This window comes from Leguminivora glycinivorella, chromosome 15, assembly GCF_023078275.1.
Source record: "Leguminivora glycinivorella isolate SPB_JAAS2020 chromosome 15, LegGlyc_1.1, whole genome shotgun sequence".
Lineage (NCBI taxonomy): Eukaryota > Metazoa > Arthropoda > Insecta > Lepidoptera > Tortricidae > Leguminivora > Leguminivora glycinivorella.
This window is the reverse complement of record NC_062985.1, coordinates 11,686,193-11,707,515: the sequence shown is the minus strand read 5'-3', so window position 1 is coordinate 11,707,515 and position 21,323 is coordinate 11,686,193. Positions and strand designations below refer to the sequence as shown.

The 21,323-nt window shown below is 41.0% G+C and overlaps 3 protein-coding genes across 7 annotated transcripts in view; 2 read left to right on the top strand and 1 right to left on the bottom strand.

Annotated features, from left to right (window-relative positions):
• LOC125233857 (furin-like protease 2) overlaps positions 1-21,323 on the bottom strand; it is a 432,277-nt gene that overhangs the window by 246,347 nt on the left and 164,607 nt on the right. The window lies entirely within an intron of this gene.
• On the top strand, positions 2,649-4,571 carry LOC125233859 (uncharacterized abhydrolase domain-containing protein DDB_G0269086-like). Its single transcript, XM_048140002.1, has 2 exons — positions 2,649-3,548; positions 4,007-4,571. The coding sequence occupies exons 1-2, from the start codon at positions 2,971-2,973 to the stop codon at positions 4,311-4,313; spliced, it is 885 nt and encodes a 294-aa protein (XP_047995959.1). The 5' UTR covers positions 2,649-2,970; the 3' UTR covers positions 4,314-4,571.
• LOC125233858 lies at positions 5,063-9,068 on the top strand. Of its 3 annotated transcripts, none has more exons than XM_048140001.1 (2): positions 5,063-5,140; positions 7,523-9,068. In XM_048140001.1, the coding sequence occupies exons 1-2, from the start codon at positions 5,123-5,125 to the stop codon at positions 8,888-8,890; spliced, it is 1,386 nt and encodes a 461-aa protein (XP_047995958.1). In that variant the 5' UTR covers positions 5,063-5,122; the 3' UTR covers positions 8,891-9,068. The 3 variants fall into 3 exon arrangements, with proteins under 3 accessions (XP_047995958.1, XP_047995957.1, XP_047995956.1); XM_048140000.1 differs by lacking the exon at positions 5,063-5,140 and having other exon boundaries at positions 6,351-7,795; positions 8,475-9,068; XM_048139999.1 differs by lacking the exon at positions 5,063-5,140 and having other exon boundaries at positions 6,351-7,946; positions 8,475-9,068.

Genomic DNA, 21,323 nt, shown 5'->3' with positions numbered 1-21,323 from the left:
AAATTGAATTATCCCGTTTTCCGATTTTTTTTATACAATTCTACATATAAAGTGAGTAGTTATGTAAGTTAAGGGAAACTATATTGATATAATGTTACAACGCGTTTAGCTAGCTTTGATGGTTCCTCAACTTTTCATAGCATGGGCAAGTGTTGCCACGTCATCTGCTATAAAATCCGTTTAAAATAAAAACGTCCCGATAAGGGGTTTTATTCTGAGCGCTTTTAATGCTATGGGTATTGTAACATTTAGGTCAACCAGTACCTACATATTTCAGAAAAATATATTATAAAACAATAAGACTGTTTTTCGTTAGCGTCATTTATTCTTCCATCGTGTCCTGTCCACAACAACTCTCTGCTGTCAGTCACCAATCAGCACGTCAGCCGACTGAGTAACTAAACGCACTCACTTTTTGTATCCGCACCGGAGCGGGCAAATATCTGAATACGCCTCTATTACCAAAGAGATAGTGTGTTGTTCCGATATTCGTGAGCACTTCGCTCGCCCTGATATATCGGATGGCGACTGTACCTATTTGGATGCTTTGCTTCCAACTCGTCCGTCCCCTAAAAAACGAGAAAACATAAGAAAACCGTTCGCCCAGAAACCGCGATCGTAAACCGAAGATATTTTATATGGTCCAAGTGTATCAGGATAGATAGTTTAATGACCGCGCCGACTGACGCCTCTCAATCCGACTGGTAATTGGGTTGGCACGACGCCTTTTACGATGGAATCGTGCTTCAAACCCGCCTATATCCATTTAGTGCGGAATCACCCATCGAGATGAAGTCGTTACTCGGAACTGAAGCATGCCGTGTGGCGTGACGGTAAAGATTATTTATTATTTCACTATTTTTAAAAATTCCAGTCAAACATAAACTATAGTTGAATTTATTAATTATATGTGATAACTTTACCCCCATTAGGTTACGTTTTCTGAATACTGTTGTGGTGCGACGACCTAACCTGGCTTCCGAAGCAGATCGCAATGCTACCTGTCCGAAGTCTTAGCGAATAGGCAAAATCTTTTTGAATGAAAAACTAAACAATGTACGTATGTTGACTGTAGCATAGGTGCGGCAGGTGCATTGCCTTTAAAGCTCGGCCACACGCTGCGCGTTTTGAGAGCGCAGCGTTAGCGGAGCGCAATGGTGGCGGTGCGCCGGACGGAGCAGATTGCGAGCGTATTCAAAGCGGATCGGCGCGCGCATTCTGCACATGGTAACTTCTAAGCTTATATTTTGCAACTGTAAACTTCTAATAAGTGTTGAATTATCACAGGGTGCCTTATTGGTAAATAAACTTAAAGCTCCGGCTGTACAAAATTAAGGACACAAGTGATAATAATAGAAAAAAATTACAGAAACTGAAAATAATAAAAACGGTGTCGAAATAAGCTTGCTAGGGGAAGTCGGCTGCCCTAAGCAGAAATCAAGTATCTGGGTTTTGTCAAATTTTACAGTAGAGCGAAAAAACGTTTTTTTTTTTATTTTTCCTGATTATATGCTTATTAATTAATTGATAGCCTTTAAAACAGTCGAACTTTATTATACTAGATATCATTAATAGTGTACTATAATTATTTTTTCAAAATTATTAACACAATCATTTTAAAATACAAAAACAGCTTTCTGCGTAGAATGCGATAAGAAAATTTTAAAGCTTTTCTACAAGAAAGCAAGTATCTTGAACTGTTTTCATTTAGTTTTGGTATGCTTGTTATTTTTAACTGTATCTAAAACACAAACTACAGAACGGATTTTCATGCGGTTTTCACCAATGAATATAATGATTCTTGGGAAAGGTTTTGGTATATAATTTGTTGAGATCTTGTTTGAATTGGTTGAAATACGTCAATTTTTGCTAATCAAGTCGGTCAAAATTCTGCTGGCTGAGAGCTTTAATCGAAAACGCTGCCCAAACTGTTTGAGATATATTAAAACAATGTATGGCGAAATTGTGTATCTTTCATAGACATACAAAAAAGTCCGTAATATCATATGTTTATCTTTTCAGGATAAATTACTATAACCATTTTTATGATAGCCCCGTGCGCAGCCGGGGCGGACCGCTAGTATATGTTTACAATGTATACATTTTAGATAGATGCCTTCAATGTAGTGTATGTCATGCTTGTGTAAATTAGGTTTTAATATAAATGCAATATTGGAGAAATCCACGGAAAAGAAGCTCTAGTTGTGTTTGAATGCAAGTTGTCTTAAGATTATGGGTTTAAGAGGTTTTTCTGTCACGAAGAGTTCAAAAATACTCATTAAACTTAATCAATTACGTTGTAGGAGACTATTTAAATAATAAAAAAATCCTCGAAAGGGATTTCCCGTGGAACGCACAATATTAATTAAGTACAGTAGGTAGGTGCCTAAATACTCGAAGACAGAAAAAAATAATGAAAGTTACCTATAGTCTTCCTTAATTATAATAATAGGGAACTGTAGTTAAAATAAAATATTTTGTACCATGTACGAAATAAAGCATTATGAGCAAATAAGTATGAGAAAACATGGACAGCAGTTATTTTTAAATCCAATTTCTACTTAATAAGTCATGTATAAATATATAAAGTAACTGAGTTGACCGTGACGTCACTCAATTCAATTATGTTGGCGACTGGCTGGTGCGCGACCTCCTTCATAGTTTAAAATTATGTCACTTTCAAAAACTGTCCTCATGTTATGAAATAGAATCTATCGGCAGTCAGTCTGCCTTCTGTCACGAAACTAAGCTTGTGTTTGTTTACCAATAATTAAAATTAGTGCATTTATTACATGTTTTCATCATTTCACGTCAATAATAACAGTCCACAACCCCGCTAGCTATCATTTTGGTCCATTCTCGCCGTAGTTTTACCATTCCGTCGAAATTAAATTTCAATTTTTTATTTTCACGTAAGTCATTGTAGTTTCATTGTCATTTATCTAGTTACATTACTCTACATTATTTACGATGGAAACACGTAGTAAGACGAGGGCAGACCCCGCGGCTACGGAATCCGTCCGGGTGCAGCGCGAACGTCGTCAACGTTCACCGCGCAGCGCCCGGCCGGGTTTGGCTGCGACGGACGACGGTGCTTCGGCATTGCCAAGCAGTTCAAGCATACGAGGCGACGTGGCACAACCTAGCCACGACGCTGAACGCCTGGATGCTCGAACTAGCTCGCAAAACGAAGGCGATGTCAAAGCACGACCGTCTAAACCTGTTTCTAGTATTCACAGTAATACTGCGCGCACCGAGCGCACACATTCTTCGCGTTCTGCGGCAACCGTCCGCGCACAGAAACTTGCTCTCGAAGCAGAAGCTATGCGGCGTCAGGTGGAGCGTGAACGTGAGCTTGCGCGTCAACAAGCGGACCGCGAGCGGCAACAGGCGGAGCTCGAGTTCGAACTCGCGCGTCAGCAAGCCGTACTCGCACGGAAACAAGCCGAGGCAGAGGCACAGCGCGAGCGCGAGCTCGCAGGCCTCGAGTCCGAAGCGGAACAAATGGAGCTGCAAGCAAGACTCGCCGCTCTGGAAGCTTCAGATAAGTCTGTCAATTCACGTAGTTCGTATTTTTCTGATCATAACGCTGAAAGGCGCACTACGACTTGGGTTTCGGAACAAAATGCTAACATGACTGTAGCATTCCATGAAAACATACCTGGTGAGGCACCGATTGTCACCTCGAGCGACGCTCCAGGACTTCTTTTACAGCCGGCCGCCGCAGCCAACTCGGTATCTTTCAAAGTACCAACTGTCAACCGAGCAACATTCTCGAAACCTACTCAAGCCCTTTTAGAAAATAACTACGGAACCGTGGCACCAAGACTACCAGTACCATCTGAACATTCCACAATAGACCCTATAACAAAACTTTCTCAGGCTATAAACGCACTTTCAAACAGACCAAAGAAACCAGAGCTAGTTACATTCTCAGGTGAAGTCGGTCAATGGATGGCCTTTAAAAGTAGTTATGAGAGAAGTAAAATCAACTTTTCCCCTTCAGAGAACCTAGATCGCCTGAACGTCGCCGTCCGCGGACAAGCGTACCAGTCCGTCGCGTCCCTCATGTGGACCTGCGGCTCGCCCGACGACGTCGTACAGGCGCTCGAGCAGACGTACGCGCGCCCGGAGCTGCTGGTCGCCCGCGAAGTCGCCGACCTACGGAACACGCAAAAGCTAAGTTCTGCTCAGGATTTAAATACGTTAGCGAACAAATTACGAAATTTTGTTACTACGCTCACAATACTCAAACAAACGGAGTATTTATCCTCCCCGGAGCTTTTTCGGTGCATCTTGGTAAAAATGAGTGAGCACACTAGGTCGCGCTTTACAGATTATGCAACTGCTCACACGCCAGAGCAACAGAGTGTTACAAAACTTGAATTATTGTCACGTTTCCTTTTGATTGAGGCTGACAAACAATTAAAATTTAATTTTGTTGCTGACAGTACTGTCAAGGCGCCAACGCCACCAGCGTACTCAAACGTATCACGAAATAATGCTCCGAAATTTCCATTAAAAAAGGAAACAATACATACTACGGTGTCTAACGAGACAACCTCTGAACATTGTGCGTAGAGGTAGCTTTTTAAAACTAATTGTAGAAGACAGATGGCGCTGGGTTCGAGAAACTAAAATATGCTATCGTTGCCTGAAGTCTAACCCACACACGTGGAACAATTGCCGCGCAAAACGCTGCGGTGTCGACGGATGCCCTAGACGCCACAACGCGCTTCTCCACGGCACAGGGACAACCGAGACTAACTCCGGCACGGCTCCTAGAGATCAGGGCAATAATCTTCAAACATCCTCTGAGAATTCTATACGCCCTGTCATCATAAATAACACCGATAACGATATTACATCCGCTAAAATTGCGAATACTATTGACTGCTCCATTAATGCAACAGGATCTTCCCCATCGACTTCACTTCCACGACGTCCCCGCGGCCTGCTGAAAGTAGTCCCGATCGTACTCGAGGGCCCTGACGGCGCGTTCGAGACAACAGCGCTACTCGACGATGGCAGCATCTCGACGCTCATCGACGCCGACGTAGCAGCACGCATCGGAGCGAAGCCGACGAGTCCGGAGCGTCTTCGCATCGAAGGTGTTAGTAATATGTCAACGGAACTCGACGTAAGTTATGTTGATTTTTATGTACGCGGTCGAAACCACCCTGATCGTTACCTAATCGAAAACGCACGAGCCGTGAAACCTCTAGGACTTCGCGCACGATATCCAAACACGATTAATTTAACGGATTACGATCATTTATCGAGTCTAACAAGAGAACTTTCAAATACGGATGCTTATCCCACCGTCCTGATCGGCGCGCCTGACTGGCATCTATCTTTGAGCCGGGAAGTGCGGTGCGGGAAGAAGAATGACCCTGTCGCCTCTAAAACATTGTTAGGTTGGGTACTCCATGGTGCACACTCATTGTTGTCAAAACCAATCGATTTTATACATCACGTTACAGAAGATTTGGACACACTTGTAAAACGACAATACGACATTGACGCCCTGGGTATCACAAAATACCCGCCACGTCAAAACAGTGAAGACCAACGAGCCGTAGACATTATTGAGTTATCCGCTCGCCAACTTGACGATGGCCACTACGAAGTAGGCCTACCTTGGAAGGAGGAACTACCTAAAATAATACCTAATAGTTACCCACAGGCACTCTCACGCTTCAAGGCCCTCGAGCGACAGATGTCAAAGGACTCGTCGTTTGCCGCAGCTTTTCAACAGTTCATTGATGACATCATCAGCAAGGGATACGCCGAAGAGTGCGATCCGAAGACCTATCACCATCGGCCTGCAGCAAATACCTCTTGTGTAAACCCAGATGGCTCCATTCGCTGGTACCTGCCCATTTTCGGTGTATTTCATCCTCAAAAGAAAAAGCTGAGAGCAGTTCATGACGCGGCTGCCACGACGAAAGGCGTAAGCCTCAACAGCATGCTTCTGCAAGGCCCTGACCTATTGTCTCCCCTACTCGACGTTCTTTTCCGCTTCAGAGAAGGTGCAGTAGCCTTGAACGGCGACATTAGAGAGATGTTCCCCCAAATTAAAATCGCCACAAGAGACAGAGACGCCCAACGTTTTCTCTGGCGCGACAAGAACAACGACCTCAAGGAATACCGCATGTCGTCAATGATTTTCGGCGCAGTTTCAAGTCCCTTCATTGCTCTCTACATCAAAAACAAGAACGCGAAGATGTTCGAAGTCAACTTCACCGCCGCCTGCAAAGCAATCATCGAAGACCACTACATGGACGACTACCTAGGAAGCCACACCAACGTTGCTGACGCAGCTCAAATGGCCGTCGATGTTGTCACAGTTCACAAATCTTGTGGTTTCGAAATGCGATCGTGGACCTCCAACCACCCAGAGGCGTTGTCTCTCGTCCCCAAAGAACTGCGAAGCGACGCCACATCTGACGTTTACCTGCCTCCCAGTAGTGATGTCGGCGTCTTGGGTGTTAAATGGAACCCACGCCTAGACTGTTTAGGTTTTCGTGCCGTACCCCAGATACCGACCGGCACCTTGACAAAACGTATCCTGTTATCAAATGTCATGAAAGTCTATGACCCTTTAGGTCTATTGATGCCAGTCGTGATCTGGGGTCGTATTATAATTCAAAGATTATGGCGGGCAGGCATTGGCTGGGACACAGACTTACCTGAGATGTACGTAAGCGAATCCAAAGACTGGTTTGCACAGCTACGGATCGCAGCCGATATAAAAATCCCGCGCTGGTACATGGTCAGGTCAGACTTGTCAGACGTTCAGCTGCACTTAATCGCTGACGGTGGCGAACAAGCCTACGCCTGCGTTGCCTATTGGCGTTTTACTTACAGCGATGACTCCGTGTCGACAGCCCTCGTCGGCAGCAAGGCCCGAGTCAGTCCCCTGAAACCGATTTCGATCCCAAGATCGGAATTACAAGCTGCACTCATCGCGTCGCGTTTCGCACAGACTATTTTGCAAGCTCATCGTTTTGAACCCTCCGCAACCACTTTCTGGACCGACTCAACTACTGTCCTAAAGTGGATCCGGAGTGACGCGCGCGCTTTTAAACCGTTCGTCGCACACCGGTTGGGAGAGATATTGGAAACCACTAATCCATCCGATTGGAGGTGGATCCCTACCTCTCTCAACGTCGCCGACGATGCGACAAAACCAAAAAGAACTGATTTTACAGCATCTCATCGGTGGTTCACTGGTCCACAGTTTCTTGTTGAACCGACGTCCGCTTGGCCGACCGAGCGACACATCAACGAGGAAGAGACCTCACCAGACCCCGAGCTAAAATCAAATCTGTTGATTCTGCTCCTTGATATCCCACTTCCATATTCGGTACCTGATCCGACGCGTTTTAACTCATGGCTGCGTTTACTTCGCGCCACCGCCCGCGTTCTCCAGGGCGCACGACTTTTCCGGCTTAAACTCTCTCGACCAATACACCCAAATTCTAAATTGTATATTGACCACACCACATCTCCCCACCAGGTTCACGCAGCGGACATCATAGAAGCGGAGAAGATGTTGGTTCGGCAAGCCCAGAGAGAGAGTTTCCCAGAGGAATTGACAAACCTGCGATCCTCGAAGCCAGTGCCCAAGGACAGTCGGATTAAGAAACTCGCCCCTATACTTGATGAAGAAGGCCTCATGCGTCAAGACACACGCATTATTTCCGCACCAGGAGTGAATAACGAGACAAAATCCCCCATGATTCTTGACGGCCGCCATTACATCTCAAGACTCATCATCTTTCACGAACATGTAAAAGCCTCACATCAGTTTAATGAGCTCGTTCTAAATGAACTTCGACAAAGGTTTTCGATCCCAAGAGCCAGAGGAACCATTCGCAGCGTAGCAAGCTCCTGTCTAAAATGCAAGAGATGGAACACGAAACCTATGCAACCTCAGATTGGTAACTTACCTCTAGAACGCCTAGATCATCATAAAAGACCATTTACCCACGTCGGCCTTGATTATTTTGGCCCTATTCTGGTAACGCTATACAGACGGAGCGAGAAACGATACGTTGCCTTATACACATGCCTCACAACCAGAGCGCTTCACCTAGAAATCGTGCACTCACTCACTGCAGATAGCGCTATAATGAGCCTCAGGCGCTTCATTGCTCGCCGAGGATCGCCTACCACTATATTTTCCGACAACGGGACCAACTTCGTCGGCTCTTCCCGTGAACTACGATCCCTACATGACAACTCAATTGTAGAATATGCCACTAATCACAAAATCGATTGGCGTTTCATCCCACCTGCATCACCATTCATGGGCGGCGCCTGGGAGCGGCTGATACGCACAATTAAAGCAGCCCTCAGATCCTGCCTAACGAATAGGCCACTGAAAGAAGAAGTCCTTTCTACCCTCCTACTCGAGGCTGAATCCATAGCAAACTCAAGACCACTCACGTATGTCCCGTCTTCCCCAGATGCACCAGAAGCGATTACACCATTTCATTTCATTCTGGGCTCCTCTTCGGTCGTACCATGGACCACGTCGCTGACAGACGCAGACCTTTCCCGACGCTGTGACTGGCGGAGAACCCTGCGCCTAGCAGACCATTTTTGGGCACGATGGCTACGCGAGTACCTACCAACACTTCGGCAGAGAGGGCCCAACAACAACAACCTTTTAAACCTTGGCGAGGGTGATGTGGTGTTGATCGCCGACCCTACGCTTCCTCGTGGTTTGTGGCCGCTAGGAAGAGTAGCAAAAGTTTACCTAGGACCTGACGGAGCGGTCCGCGTGGCAGACGTCCACACAAAAGGAGGCGTGCTGCGCAGACCGGCCCGGAAGCTGATTTTGATGGAGGCCGCGACCCAGCCAGTGACCACCAGTGGTTAGTGTTCCACTGGGGGTCCGGTATGTTGGCGACTGGCTGGTGCGCGACCTCCTTCATAGTTTAAAATTATGTCACTTTCAAAAACTGTCCTCATGTTATGAAATAGAATCTATCGGCAGTCAGTCTGCCTTCTGTCACGAAACTAAGCTTGTGTTTGTTTACCAATAATTAAAATTAGTGCATTTATTACATGTTTTCATCATTTCACGTCAATAATAACAGTCCACAACCCCGCTAGCTATCATATTTCATATAAATTCCATATTAGCAAGCCGTTCAAATTCGTTTTGACAGTTCTTAAAACGAAGCTGATTTGATTAGGAGGCAAGTAGCCTATTGATCAACTAACCAACATGCAATAATTATGTAAGTATGATCGTTATATGTATTTTCGTATTTTTGATAAAATAAGTTTCATATTAAATAAGACAAGATCCTCGTGCTTTTACTGTTTACATCTGGTTGTTTTAATACTAAGGCAATTTCTACCTGAAAACCCAAGTTAATACATGTATAAGCAATTACAAGCTTTTGACATCATAACATAATGAAGACGCCGAAGTCAAGTAACTTCACAATCAATATCAATAGTTCTACGCTGAAGTCAAGTAACTTATCAATAAATATCAATATTTCTACGCTGAAGTCAAGTAACTTCGCAATCACTATCAATATTTCAACTCTGAAGTCAAGTAACTTAGCCATCTAATATGAATTGCAAGTATCTTTCGTAAGATACTCGATTTCAAGATAGAAATAGGGTAGATACTTGACTTTAGCGTAGAATACCCCGTTAAAAAAAGATACTTGAATTTTTTAAAGTTCTGTATTTTGAAAAATATACATAATAAAAATTTCAAAAAAATACTGAAAGACGTATTTTGAAAAAATGAATCGAATGATGTAAAAAACCATTTTTTGGAAAATTTTGAGATACTTGATTTCTGCGTAGGGCAGCCGAAGTATATGGTGGAGATAAATAATTTAAGATTTTGTATATTTTATAACATTTATTTATAAAGAAAATTCTTGCCAAAATGAGTTTGTTCAGTTGGTTCTTAATTTAGTTACTTACTGCGCTAGCCGTGTGAAAACTGATTAATAATAATTAATAATAGTAATTCTCTTGTTCGACACCAATGAAATGTACAGAGCTCAGCGGGAAGCTAGGTCGCTTAAAAGGGTTCTAAGTAAATTTTCACACAAGTTATCTTAATTTTTAACTAGAAATTATACTATTAAAATACCTAGGTACCAGTTCTCAAAAATATTTGCTTGCTCTAAATTACTGACTCTATGAATTTAATCTAACTAAATTTCAGCTGACGCAGTTGCCCTGACCATTAGAAGGATAAATTGGACCGACCTCTAAGATGGTGAACCTTCGGGAAAGCTGTGGAAGGTGGCACGGGACCTCCCGGGGAATGTTGGCTGCACTGCGGAGACTTTTCAACCCGGAACGCGTGCCACGTGGACACCGAGACAAATGCGGCAGAGGCAGGCCTTCCTCCAGCGAAACAGGACCCAGAACTTGCGCCGGTCACAAGGATTTCCAGAGTTGCATAAGATTTGAATCAATTTGATGTTCAAGATATATATTATGAAAATAATCTTTTTAATATTTATATATCTTTTTAATATCCCGGCTCCTGAAAGCGACATAAAAATATATTAGTCTAATGCTCTCAAGACCAGCATGACAAAATAGAAGACAATCTGATTTATTAGCTCACCGCTGAAGGTCAAAGAAATTTCCTAGCGGAGCGCTCCCAATCCCACAGCAGAAGACAGATCATCCCTGTGAATAACCAAGCACATGGTTAGGAACAAACCCACAACGTTTCACGCCATTATGGAGTTGATCAGAACAATTCAGATACTTACTCAATCCGAGGATTATTGCAGGCCTTCTGCTTCCACCGTTTTGACCACCATGCGGTATGGTCTTGTGGAGAAAGTGCGTGTGCACCCAAAAGGGTCAAAAAGGAAATGGACCACCCAAGATCATTAACCTATTTGCATATGGAGCAATCAAGGACATAGGGTGACAAACCCAGGAAGACATAATATATCGAATTAATATATTATATTTATTTGAGACTCCATCAGAGTCATGAAAGATTTACTATGATGTTCATAGCAAGATTGTCACTCCAGACAGGCCTCTTATTTAGAGTATTAATATTACTGTATTTTGTTATGTATTAAGATAGATTTCTGCATTATTTCTATATAATTATATTAATTTAATTCATAAAATGTACTGGAGTAACAATTAAAAAATCTTATAAAATGGGTTATTTTTAGCTATCTGGCAACCCATGCACAGATTATGCAGAAAGGTGCATACATGTGTGGATGCAAGTATTTTTGCACCAATTGAGGATTTGAAACAAAATAAAATCAAAGAAATTTCGATTTTAGATTTATAAAAAAATATTAATTACGACCAAGAAAATGTACTACGTTACAGAATGACACATAAGAAATCAAAACAACATTTTGGAATAAAACAATTAAGTAGCTAAATGGTTAACATTTAATCCATATTCAGACAAGTCCATATTGCGCGCTGACCGCGCTGTGTTATGGCGGCGGTGGCACATCCGCTTTAAATATGCTCGCATTCAGCGCGCATTCCGCTCCGCAAACGCTACGCTATCAAAATGCCCTATGTTTGGCCGAGGCTTAAATATATGAATACACACAAATTGATTAAACAATATCACTTTAGGATGCCCTTAAATCCTATCATGTTCTGAATCAAACTGTAACTACATCAGCTTCCTACAAATTGAAAATATTAATTTACCTGAAAGCCATAAAACTGAACCTCTAATAGAACTACGTTATTTTCTATTAAATGCGGTTCTATTAGTTTTCCTCAGCGCGCTCCGTAGAACCCCAATGATAAGACTGAATTCTGTTATGGAATACGTTTCACCGTTGAGTTAACTACAATGGGAGCTCCCTTATGCTCACAAAGGTCCTTAAGACGATACGGGAGGGGTCAATTCTCCATACAAACGCTCTTGACTATTTCCTCCCTGGTTTTTGACGACAGAGCAATGATTTTTTCAACACAGATTATTATAATTTTTATCTGTGTCGGACCGTTTTGATTTTTTTGATAATCTTATTTTTAAAGACGCTAGAGCCCATCAAAAACGGCTTTGTTGATTATGGCGCAAAAAAAAGATGTGGTATTCAAAATTGGTAATAATTAGCCAAAAAATCTAAACGGTCCGACACAGATTATTTCACTGTTATTCAGATTCTCAAATTTCGTTACGATTGATTAAGTTTTGAAAGAGGAAACAGTCGAGAGCGGAACCTCGATTTCAAAGATTTTTTCGCAATATCTTTTAACTGAATTGTTCTGTAGGGACAATTTTCTTTCGATAAATATAGTTAATAACACTAGTATATTTAACTAAATTTCCCAAATTGAAAGGGGGGCTCCTTTCCATTTTAGCATTTTCGCTCCTGTAGCCTCTTAAGTGTAATTGATATGTATGCTAGATTAAGTACCATTATCTACCGTCTACATACTAAGTTATACATTGATATGCCTTGCTGGTTTTTTTTTTTTAAAGAAAGTAGGGATTTTAGTTAAACAACTGGGAAACATACAAATACAACACATGTAGTATAATTTTTAAGAAAAAAAAAACCGCCGCCTTTGGGTTCCTGTTGAAAACTACTTGCGAATGTTGGATTATGTAGAAATGTGTAGGTATTTTTTAAAACGGTTTTTAATACTTTAATTATTTAATGGCAACACATTATTCCTCATGAACCCGATTATAAGAAATCGAAACTTGACAAAATTTGACTTGAAAACTCAATATTCTTAACAAACATATCGAGAGTCAAGAGTATTGTACGCCAAATTCTGGCAGATTGTGATGTTACAAAATACTAACCCTATCATCATTTATAACCACTCACATTCGAACAATAAATTGAATTGAATTGAATTGAAACACTTATTAATTAAACATTTATTATGTCACTGTTCTGAACTTAAATGCATGCTATTCTTATAAAAATACCAAAGTTACTATAAGTGTGCCGTTCAGATTTGAGGAGTTCCGTTCTGACCATCATCAGCAGTTCTACTGCACCAAATGTCACTGTTCTGGACGTAAGTGCATGCTGTTCTTCTAAAAATACCAAAGTCACTATAAGCGTGCCGTTCAGATTTGAGGAGTTCCGTTCTGACCATCATCAGCAGTTCCACTGCACCAAATGTCACTGTTCCGTACGTAAATGCATGTTGTTCCTTAAAAACACAAAAATCACCATATGTGTGCCTTTCAGATTTGAGGAGTTCCCTCGATTTATCCAGGATCCTATCACCAAAACTGGATTCTGAGAAAAATGGGACCAATCTGTATGCATATACAGTCAAATTTCAATAAAAAAAAATGTTTAAATCGATCCAGTAACGACGGAGATATCGAGGAACAAACATTAAAAAAAAAACAGACGAATTGAGAACCACCTTCCTTTGAGATATTTGAGGCGGCGGTTAAAAATCAGATTACACTCTTGCCGATATCGTATAAAGTATCAATAAACAAATTTCAAACGTTATTATGATCACATTCGCAGTCCTGATTTTGTTACCCTTTTTGGAATTTACGTTGTATTTACACCATATAAAAATTTTCACGCTTGAACACAAGTTTGCGCTACATATAAAATCGCCAAACGTAAACATTATTCCAGTAAAATTGGCTCTTTTATTATTTTGAAAGTAAATAAAATGTTAGTTCGTTTATTAGATTATATTTCTTCTTTCAACAAGAACATTACAAAATTCTAAGTATAATAACAACTGTGAACTCGTGTATTCCGATAACAATATAAATTATGCGCATTTTATAAACCGTTGCATTTGTAAATTTGCATTTAACTCAGTGAAATTACAAGCCGTTTAGAAATTCCGCTGGTGCATTTGTTAGGACTTTATGAGGGCGCTTGAAATAACCACCTGAGGTTTAAACATAGAACTCGGTTCAGTACTGAACTACTTAGTACACAGCACTTGCAATGAGTTCATGTTTAGTTCACAACCGACGCTGTAATGGGATATTAACTATACTTAGGCTGATTGCCAGCTAAGGTAAATACACGGAAACTGTGCAACCTAAAGTTAATCAGTTTCACCTATATCAAGTTCAGTTGAACCTTTTTGTTTACTTTAAAACCCCTCCCCTTCCCCTAGGACCCTAGCTAGGTGATATTAAATATAGGGTGATAAACGTCTGCATATGACTATTTTCTGACACGCCTTGATATGCACGCATCTACATGCAGTAGGCGTTTTTCCAGTCACGGGTACCCAATGTGTATAACCAATGTTATTTTAAAAAAATCCGTGCAAACAGGTATCACAGTATCTTTCCTAAAGCAAACGTGACCCTCTCTCGGATAAACTGAACATAAATAAATAATATTGATTAGACTTATATTGACCGGGATATAGACCGTGATTACCTTTTTGATTTTTGTCATGATGCATGCAACGGCGTCTAAATATCGGGAGCTCGACAAAAATCAAAAAGGTAATCACGGTCTATATCCCGGTCAATATAAGTCTAATGAAAATAACCGTGAATCATTCAAAACTCTTATTATAATAAATAATATTGAATCAAACGTATTATTTTTCCATATAAATGACATACGAAGAAAAGTCTCATCCGCCTCAATCCCAGATTACCGAAAGCCTAAGCGCCAATTCTGGTCTTTCTTTTATTACTGCTCGCCCATTACGGTCCCAAAGAAACTTGGGTGATTATCAACCACTTCCCTCTCTCCTGCACCTCTACTATGAGGTTTTTACGTTTTAGTTTACGTTACTCGATAACGTGATAGCGTTAACGTAACCTAGGCCTCTAAGTGCCCAGAGCTAGATTCAAATCAACATCTTCAGTTTACGAGACGGATGCCTAAACCATATGGCCGAGTGATGACATGACCATTTGATCACGGTGACAAATGTCGAAAATTAGAAATAGAAATATGTGTTCAAAGCTAGGATATCCTGTGTTACAGAAACCAGTAAACGACATTTCACCGAAGTGTTCTTAATTTTTGGTTCTAGTAAGCAACCATTTAAGATAAATAAAAAATAAAATAAAAAAGCCATTTATTTCTCACCAAAATGATTAACAAGATAAATAATATCTAATAAGGTAAGTTAAGAAGTTTTTTTTCTGAGTGAGAACCCTTTTTTATAGGGTATAGGCCTCCTCCAAGGTTCTCCAGAGCTCTCTGTCTGAAGCTGTCGCTATCCAGTTAGGGCCGGCGGCGGCGGCGAGGCCGTCTGACCAGCGCGTGCGCGGCTTGCCCCTGCCGCGCTTTCCCGTGGGCCCGGTCCACACCGCAGCTTCTTTTGTCCAACGACCATCCTGCAGCCTTGCCACGCCTTAAGGGCACTTAGTTTTAGTTAATTATTTGTATACTCGTATTACAATGAATGTTATTTTTTGTGTCTATCGAGTAACGTATTTTTAGGCTACAAAAACTCATGGTACAGGCTCGGGTCCATTAACATAAACCCGGTCTTACTCGCCGTCTAAACGTTGTCACTAATCAAACAATTTGGAGACCAGTAATAGGAAACGGTAATGTTGATTCTAGGGGCAGATATATGAATAATGCATGCGGGTCGAATGCTAGCTGGTGCTAATAAGTTTTTCGGAAATCATTACCGTTGTTTTCAGCGCAGAGGCATCCATGCTATGGGAACCTACGAATATATCATATATTTTGAGGTTTTATCTAAATACCTACTTTAACAAAAAGTAAAAAGACGCGGCCAACTCGGTGACTACAAAAAACCAGCGCTGTTGACAACGCTAGTCGTGCCAATGCCAAGCGTGTTCAGAGGTGAGCATTTCGGACTCTCACCTGTGTCTTAGTTTTTAACCCCCGACCACAGATCAATACAACAAGATGGCCCTTACAGGGCGACTCGCGGTCACCAAGCATACGACAAATCAGGTTTATAAAAGTTTGAACGCGTGCGACACCGATCAGTAGCGCCCAAGTATACGACCCGCTAACAGTGTCCGTGTCCGCTCGGGAAAAAATCTTAAATAATCAATTTTGGTTGCAAACAATGGTCTCTTACAGCATAAAGTGGTGTGGCAAGTCTTCTAACACTTCTACATGTAAAAAAGATGGAACAACATTCCACAGTTAAGTCAAATTAATTATTTTGTTGAATATTGTTTATTGTCCGCGGAGTTCATTTATACTGGTCAATATGGTTGTGCTGAGCGGCGCCGAGGCGCGTCCATCCCTCTTTACCGAGTTAACAATGTGATATGCTATCCCTTTCACGTAAACGACTAGGCATGGGGCCATGTTAGTTTATGTCTGTTGCGGGAACTTCGTACTGCCGTTCGTACCATGTGCTACCATTTTATGAAGTAGAGTCTGTAGTGGTATTTAGTTCATTGATTAGTTTAGAATATTTAGTTGGTTATTTAACTTAGTAAACGTAAGTAAAAATGCACAGTTTAGTTATTAGTTACTAGAATGATTTTTATTGAGATGCTATCACAATTATCATCCTCCTTGCGTTATCCCGGCATCGGCATTCGCCACGGCTCATGGGAACCTGGGGTCCGCTTTGGAAACTACTACCAAGATTTGGCGTAGGCACTAGTTTTATGAAAGCGACTGCCATCTGACCTTCCAACCCGAAGGGTAACTAGGCCTTATTATAATTTAATTATAATATTATAATTTGTTGCAAAACAAATTCACCACAGTACTGGTACCGGTACCATTGTCTATAATAGACATGTCCCATTCCCATCCCTACTGCTAATCATAAAGGCGCGCCATTATTTGAAACGACCAATGGCAGCACCGTGCGCGCCCGCCTCACCCCGCAAGGATTGGTGATTTGCGTCTCGAACAATATCGCTTGCATTTGGCTTCTAGTGGGGTGTTCTGTGCCCCCGACGCAAAAACGAAGGGGTGTTATAAGTTTGACGTGTCTGTCTGTCTGTCTGTCCGTCTGTCTGTCTGTCTGTCTGTATGTCTGTCTGTCTGTCTGTCTGTTTGTCTGTCTGTGTGTGTGTCTGTCTGTGGCATCGTAGCTCCCGAACGGATGAACCGATTTTGATTTAGTTTTTTTTGTCTGAAAGCTGAGTTAGTCGGGAGTGTTCTTAGCCATGTTTCATGAAAATCGGTCCACTATGTCATGGTCGGGGGTTTTTTCAAAATTTTAATTTTGTGGTTAGGTTATATCTAAATAAACTGGCTTTAAGGTACCCTCGACACCCTCTCCAAACCAAGACAGTTTTTTTATCAAAGAAAAATAGCTCAAGCTAAATTGAGTATAAATTTCCGACACCGAGATAAAAGCGAAACAAAATAGGATGATTCGCTTTTTAATTCTCAGAGAATTTACTTACTATCTTTAAACTGCAGTAAGCAGCTCTAATTCAAGTGCAGAACATGCAAAGTAAGTTACTGGAGCCGTCATTGACACCGATCGTAAGTTGCAGCCAACTTGACGGTAGCCACTTCAGGCGAGCTTGGTAGCAAACTCAATACAGGTAAATTAGAACGCGTCTTTAAAACTTTGTCTTCTAGCGTCACACGGTTAACATTGACAGTATTAATTAATAGTGCAGTTTGGTAACCCCAATTAGTATGAAGGTATGACACGGAACGGTAAAAAGCACGAAACTTGACTTGACAGGCATATATAGCTTTGACGTTTATAAGAATAAGTAAATAGAAGTAGAATCACGTAGAGGAGTTGTATATTCACCATTAAATTCTTTACAACACTGCGAAGTTGATATTTAGAACATAATAAAGTATTTAAAGTTAATTTATCGCTACATGAACGCTAAAAATTTTAGCCTAAAATAGAATCCCCGCTCAGCAGTCAGCATAATACTGCGGCGCAGTTTCCTAATTTTTTAAAGAGACCTGTCATTAATATTTTTGATTGTCTATACCTACTCGTCTGCAAGAGATAGCATTGTTTCTCTTCTTTATTACTTTCTTCTATTGAGGTATGAATAAAAAGTAGATTTTTGTAATATAATTGTGAAGTTAATACTTTAGTATCTTCTATATAAAACCAGTTTGTCAACTCCAAACTGACAACCTTGCAGTTGGAAAACTGGTGGAATTCGCTCTTTAGCGATAAGACCGCCTACGCCTGTTGTCTCCCTCTATTTATATTCATTTGTTTTGTCTCCACTGTATCTTTTTCTGTATCTTTGCTGAGATGTGGCAATAAAGAGTATTCTATCTATCTATGGCACATAACATAACACATGAGCTTCAACTAACGTATAAAATTAACCATGATACTTACTTCCACGCTTATCTAGGTAGGTACAATGTTACTTAAGAAAAATAAGCATTTAACCAGCAGCAGCCAAGCTAATGACCTCTAATTATCTTTATAATTACTTACAGGAAAACTAGATCCCGGAAAGAAAAACAATTGTTTACTTATTTTATTCCTGTGGTATGTTTACACTCGTTACAAATAATTATTATTTGCATATTATTTACATTATTAACTCGATGTATGTGTATAAATCAAATACTGTAACAGGAAATAATTTATTCCTAGATTAAATTTAAAAGTGGAATAAATAAGGTAATAATTAACCCATAACCTAACCACAAAATTAAAGTTTTGAAAAAACCCCCGACCGCGACATAGTGGACCGATTGTCATGAAACATGGCTAAGAACACTCCCGACTAACTCAGTTTTCAAACAAAAGAAACTAAATCGATATCGGTTCATCCGTTCGGGAGCTACGATGCCACAGACAGATACACACACAGACAGACAGAACGTCAAACTTATAACACCCCGTCGTTTTTGCGCTAATTATTAATAAAAAAACGCTATAAGTTACACAAATACCTACCCTCATAAGACCGTTCGTGTTATTTTCGTTTTTTTTTTCATCCCGTGTATGTCCCAGTTGCACCAAGAAAGTTTTGGCGCGCAGTTCCTACATTTGGGTTGCACGAACAGACGAACAATAGATAAAGTTTTGTATGAAACAGCAGTACTGCACAGACAATAGGACGGTCTAATTAAATGTTGTTTATTATTTGACCGACTAACATTCACAACAGGATTTAGGACTCAAATACACCACAAAAACAACACCTTCACGGCACTTTACCACACGACACAAGATCACAGAAGATGTCCGTGCATAACTACTTGACTAGGTTTCTTGTATAACCATTTATACACCCTTTATTAAAGTTAAAATGAAACGTTGAAAAACTAACGTCAATTTTAGTCCTCAAGCCTCAGCTTACTCTCAGGAGTCAAATTAAATTAGCAGCAAAATATGACAAATCGTCACTACTTTGAAAAAATCTCGTATCTCACGCTGCTCCTCAAAGTTGAAACGCAGTAAGTCTATATGTATTCCATACATACTTACTACAATTTTCTTTTCATTGACAGATGAAGATACAAGTTTTTTTTAAAGTAGTGACGAAATACATTAAGATTATTTTCAAATACATATAAATCAAAAAAAGGCATTCATCAACTGGAATTATAGGCACACACGTTAGTTAGTGGCGTTCATCGTATCAGGACAATTCACTTCCACCGATAGGGATTATTTGGACATCTGAAAGATATATGTCATACACCATTCATCTCGCTCGTGTTTGTCCGCAGCTGTATTAGCGCGAGCGAGACGCACGATTACTAGTAAATGACATCTTTCCTGTTGTATTTTTTTAAATTCACCCGTCGTGAATGACTCTCATCATCCTCCTTGCGTTATCCCGGCATTTGCCACGGCTCATGGGAGCCTCTGGGGTCCGCTTTGACAACTAATGCCAAGATTTGGCGTAGGCAATAGTTTTTACGAAAGCGACTGCCATCTGACCTTCCAACCCGAAGGGTACGAGTAACAAGGCCTTACTGGAATTAGTCCGGTTTCCTCACGACGTTTTCCTTTACCGAAAAGCGACTGGCAAATATCAAATGACATTTCGCACATAAGTTCAGAAAAACTCATTGGTATTACGAGCCGAGTTCGAACCCGCGACCTCCGGATCGAAAGTCGCACGCTTTTACCGCTAGGCCACCCGTGAATGACTCTTTTTAACCCCCGACGCAAAAACGACGGGGTGTTATGAGTTTGACGTGTCTGTCTGTGTGTGTATCTGTCTGTGGCATCGTAGCTCCCGAACGGATGAACCGATTTGGATTTAGTTTTTTTTTGTCTGAAAGCTGAGTAAGTCGGGAGTGTTCTTAGCCATGTTTCATGAAAATCGGTCTACTATGTCGCGGTCGGGGGTTTTTTCAAAATTTTAATTTTGTGGTTAGGTTATCTATCCGTTTACCCGGCCACCCGATCCGCGCAGACGCCGCGTCCCGTACGCCCTTACACTGAGAGAAAATACAACCAGTTTTCATGTTCGTTCAACAAGTTTTTTGGTTAAAATAGCGCCTTACTCTTTGGTTCAAACAACAAGCTACTTGTCATTTGAATCGGCAATATATTTGAATCAACAAGTCGATTTTATAAAAACAACCTGACACATATTGTTTTAAACATACGTTTGGCTGATTCAAACGGATAAACCGCAACAAGTCGAACTTGTTAAATTCACAATGCAAATTTCTCTCAGTGTACATAATTCAAATTCAAATGTTTACGTATGCAAGTTTTCGAGCGCGCTGGCGTGATCTTCTGGGCATTGTGGAGCCCAACTTACAACGGCAAGTGTGAACAAGCTATTAATTCCACTTAATAGTTGCTAAGTGCGTAATAAGATTAGGGGAATTGAGGTAACTTCACAGCCGCGGTGTAGGCACCTACGGATACGGCCTATACCGCAATTAGAAGTTCAAAATGGTTTGAAAATACAATGGGAGTAACGTCATTTTATTATGAAGGGCTGTTTTTTAGGAAAAACTAACGGCTAAATTCACAAAATTTGATACAAGAGCATTAATATTTGTAGAACGAAAAAGCGATTTTCAAGAAATATTTTCACATTCATATTCATGTTTGTTTTAGAGAAAAAAATTGAATGTAATATTGTGCGTATTAAAGAGGACTGCATGTACTTGGCAAATAAGGTTTGGCACTTAAAGTGTTATTAAAATTGATGTTAATTTTAACTATATTACGAGCACCAACGGGTGTTTGCCGGACGACATTGTGGATATACCGAAAAAAACATGAATTTAATCCTGACCACCAAAGCGAATCGCGCGCAAAAAAATCCTTTTTCAAATTCTATTGACTACGAAGCACCAGGCAAGCATGACGGCACCGACATGCCGCGCGAAAGTAAAACTTCTACGTCACAGCGGTCAGGACGGCGGAGTGACGTTGACAAATCACCGGGAGTCGGACAGGTAATCCGGGAGATGTCCGGTCAT

Coding starts and splice junctions, on each gene's coding strand:
- LOC125233858 (XM_048139999.1), top strand. CDS start 6,374: ATGCGATCGTGGACCTCCAACCACCCAGAGGCGTTGTCTCTCGTCCCC. Junction 7,947..8,474: donor ACCTATGCAACCTCAGATTG/GTAACTTACCTC, acceptor CGTCTTCCCCAG/ATGCACCAGAAGCGATTACA.
- LOC125233859 (XM_048140002.1), top strand. CDS start 2,971: ATGGAAACACGTAGTAAGACGAGGGCAGACCCCGCGGCTACGGAATCC. Junction 3,549..4,006: donor GCTCTGGAAGCTTCAGATAA/GTCTGTCAATTC, acceptor TTTCCCCTTCAG/AGAACCTAGATCGCCTGAAC.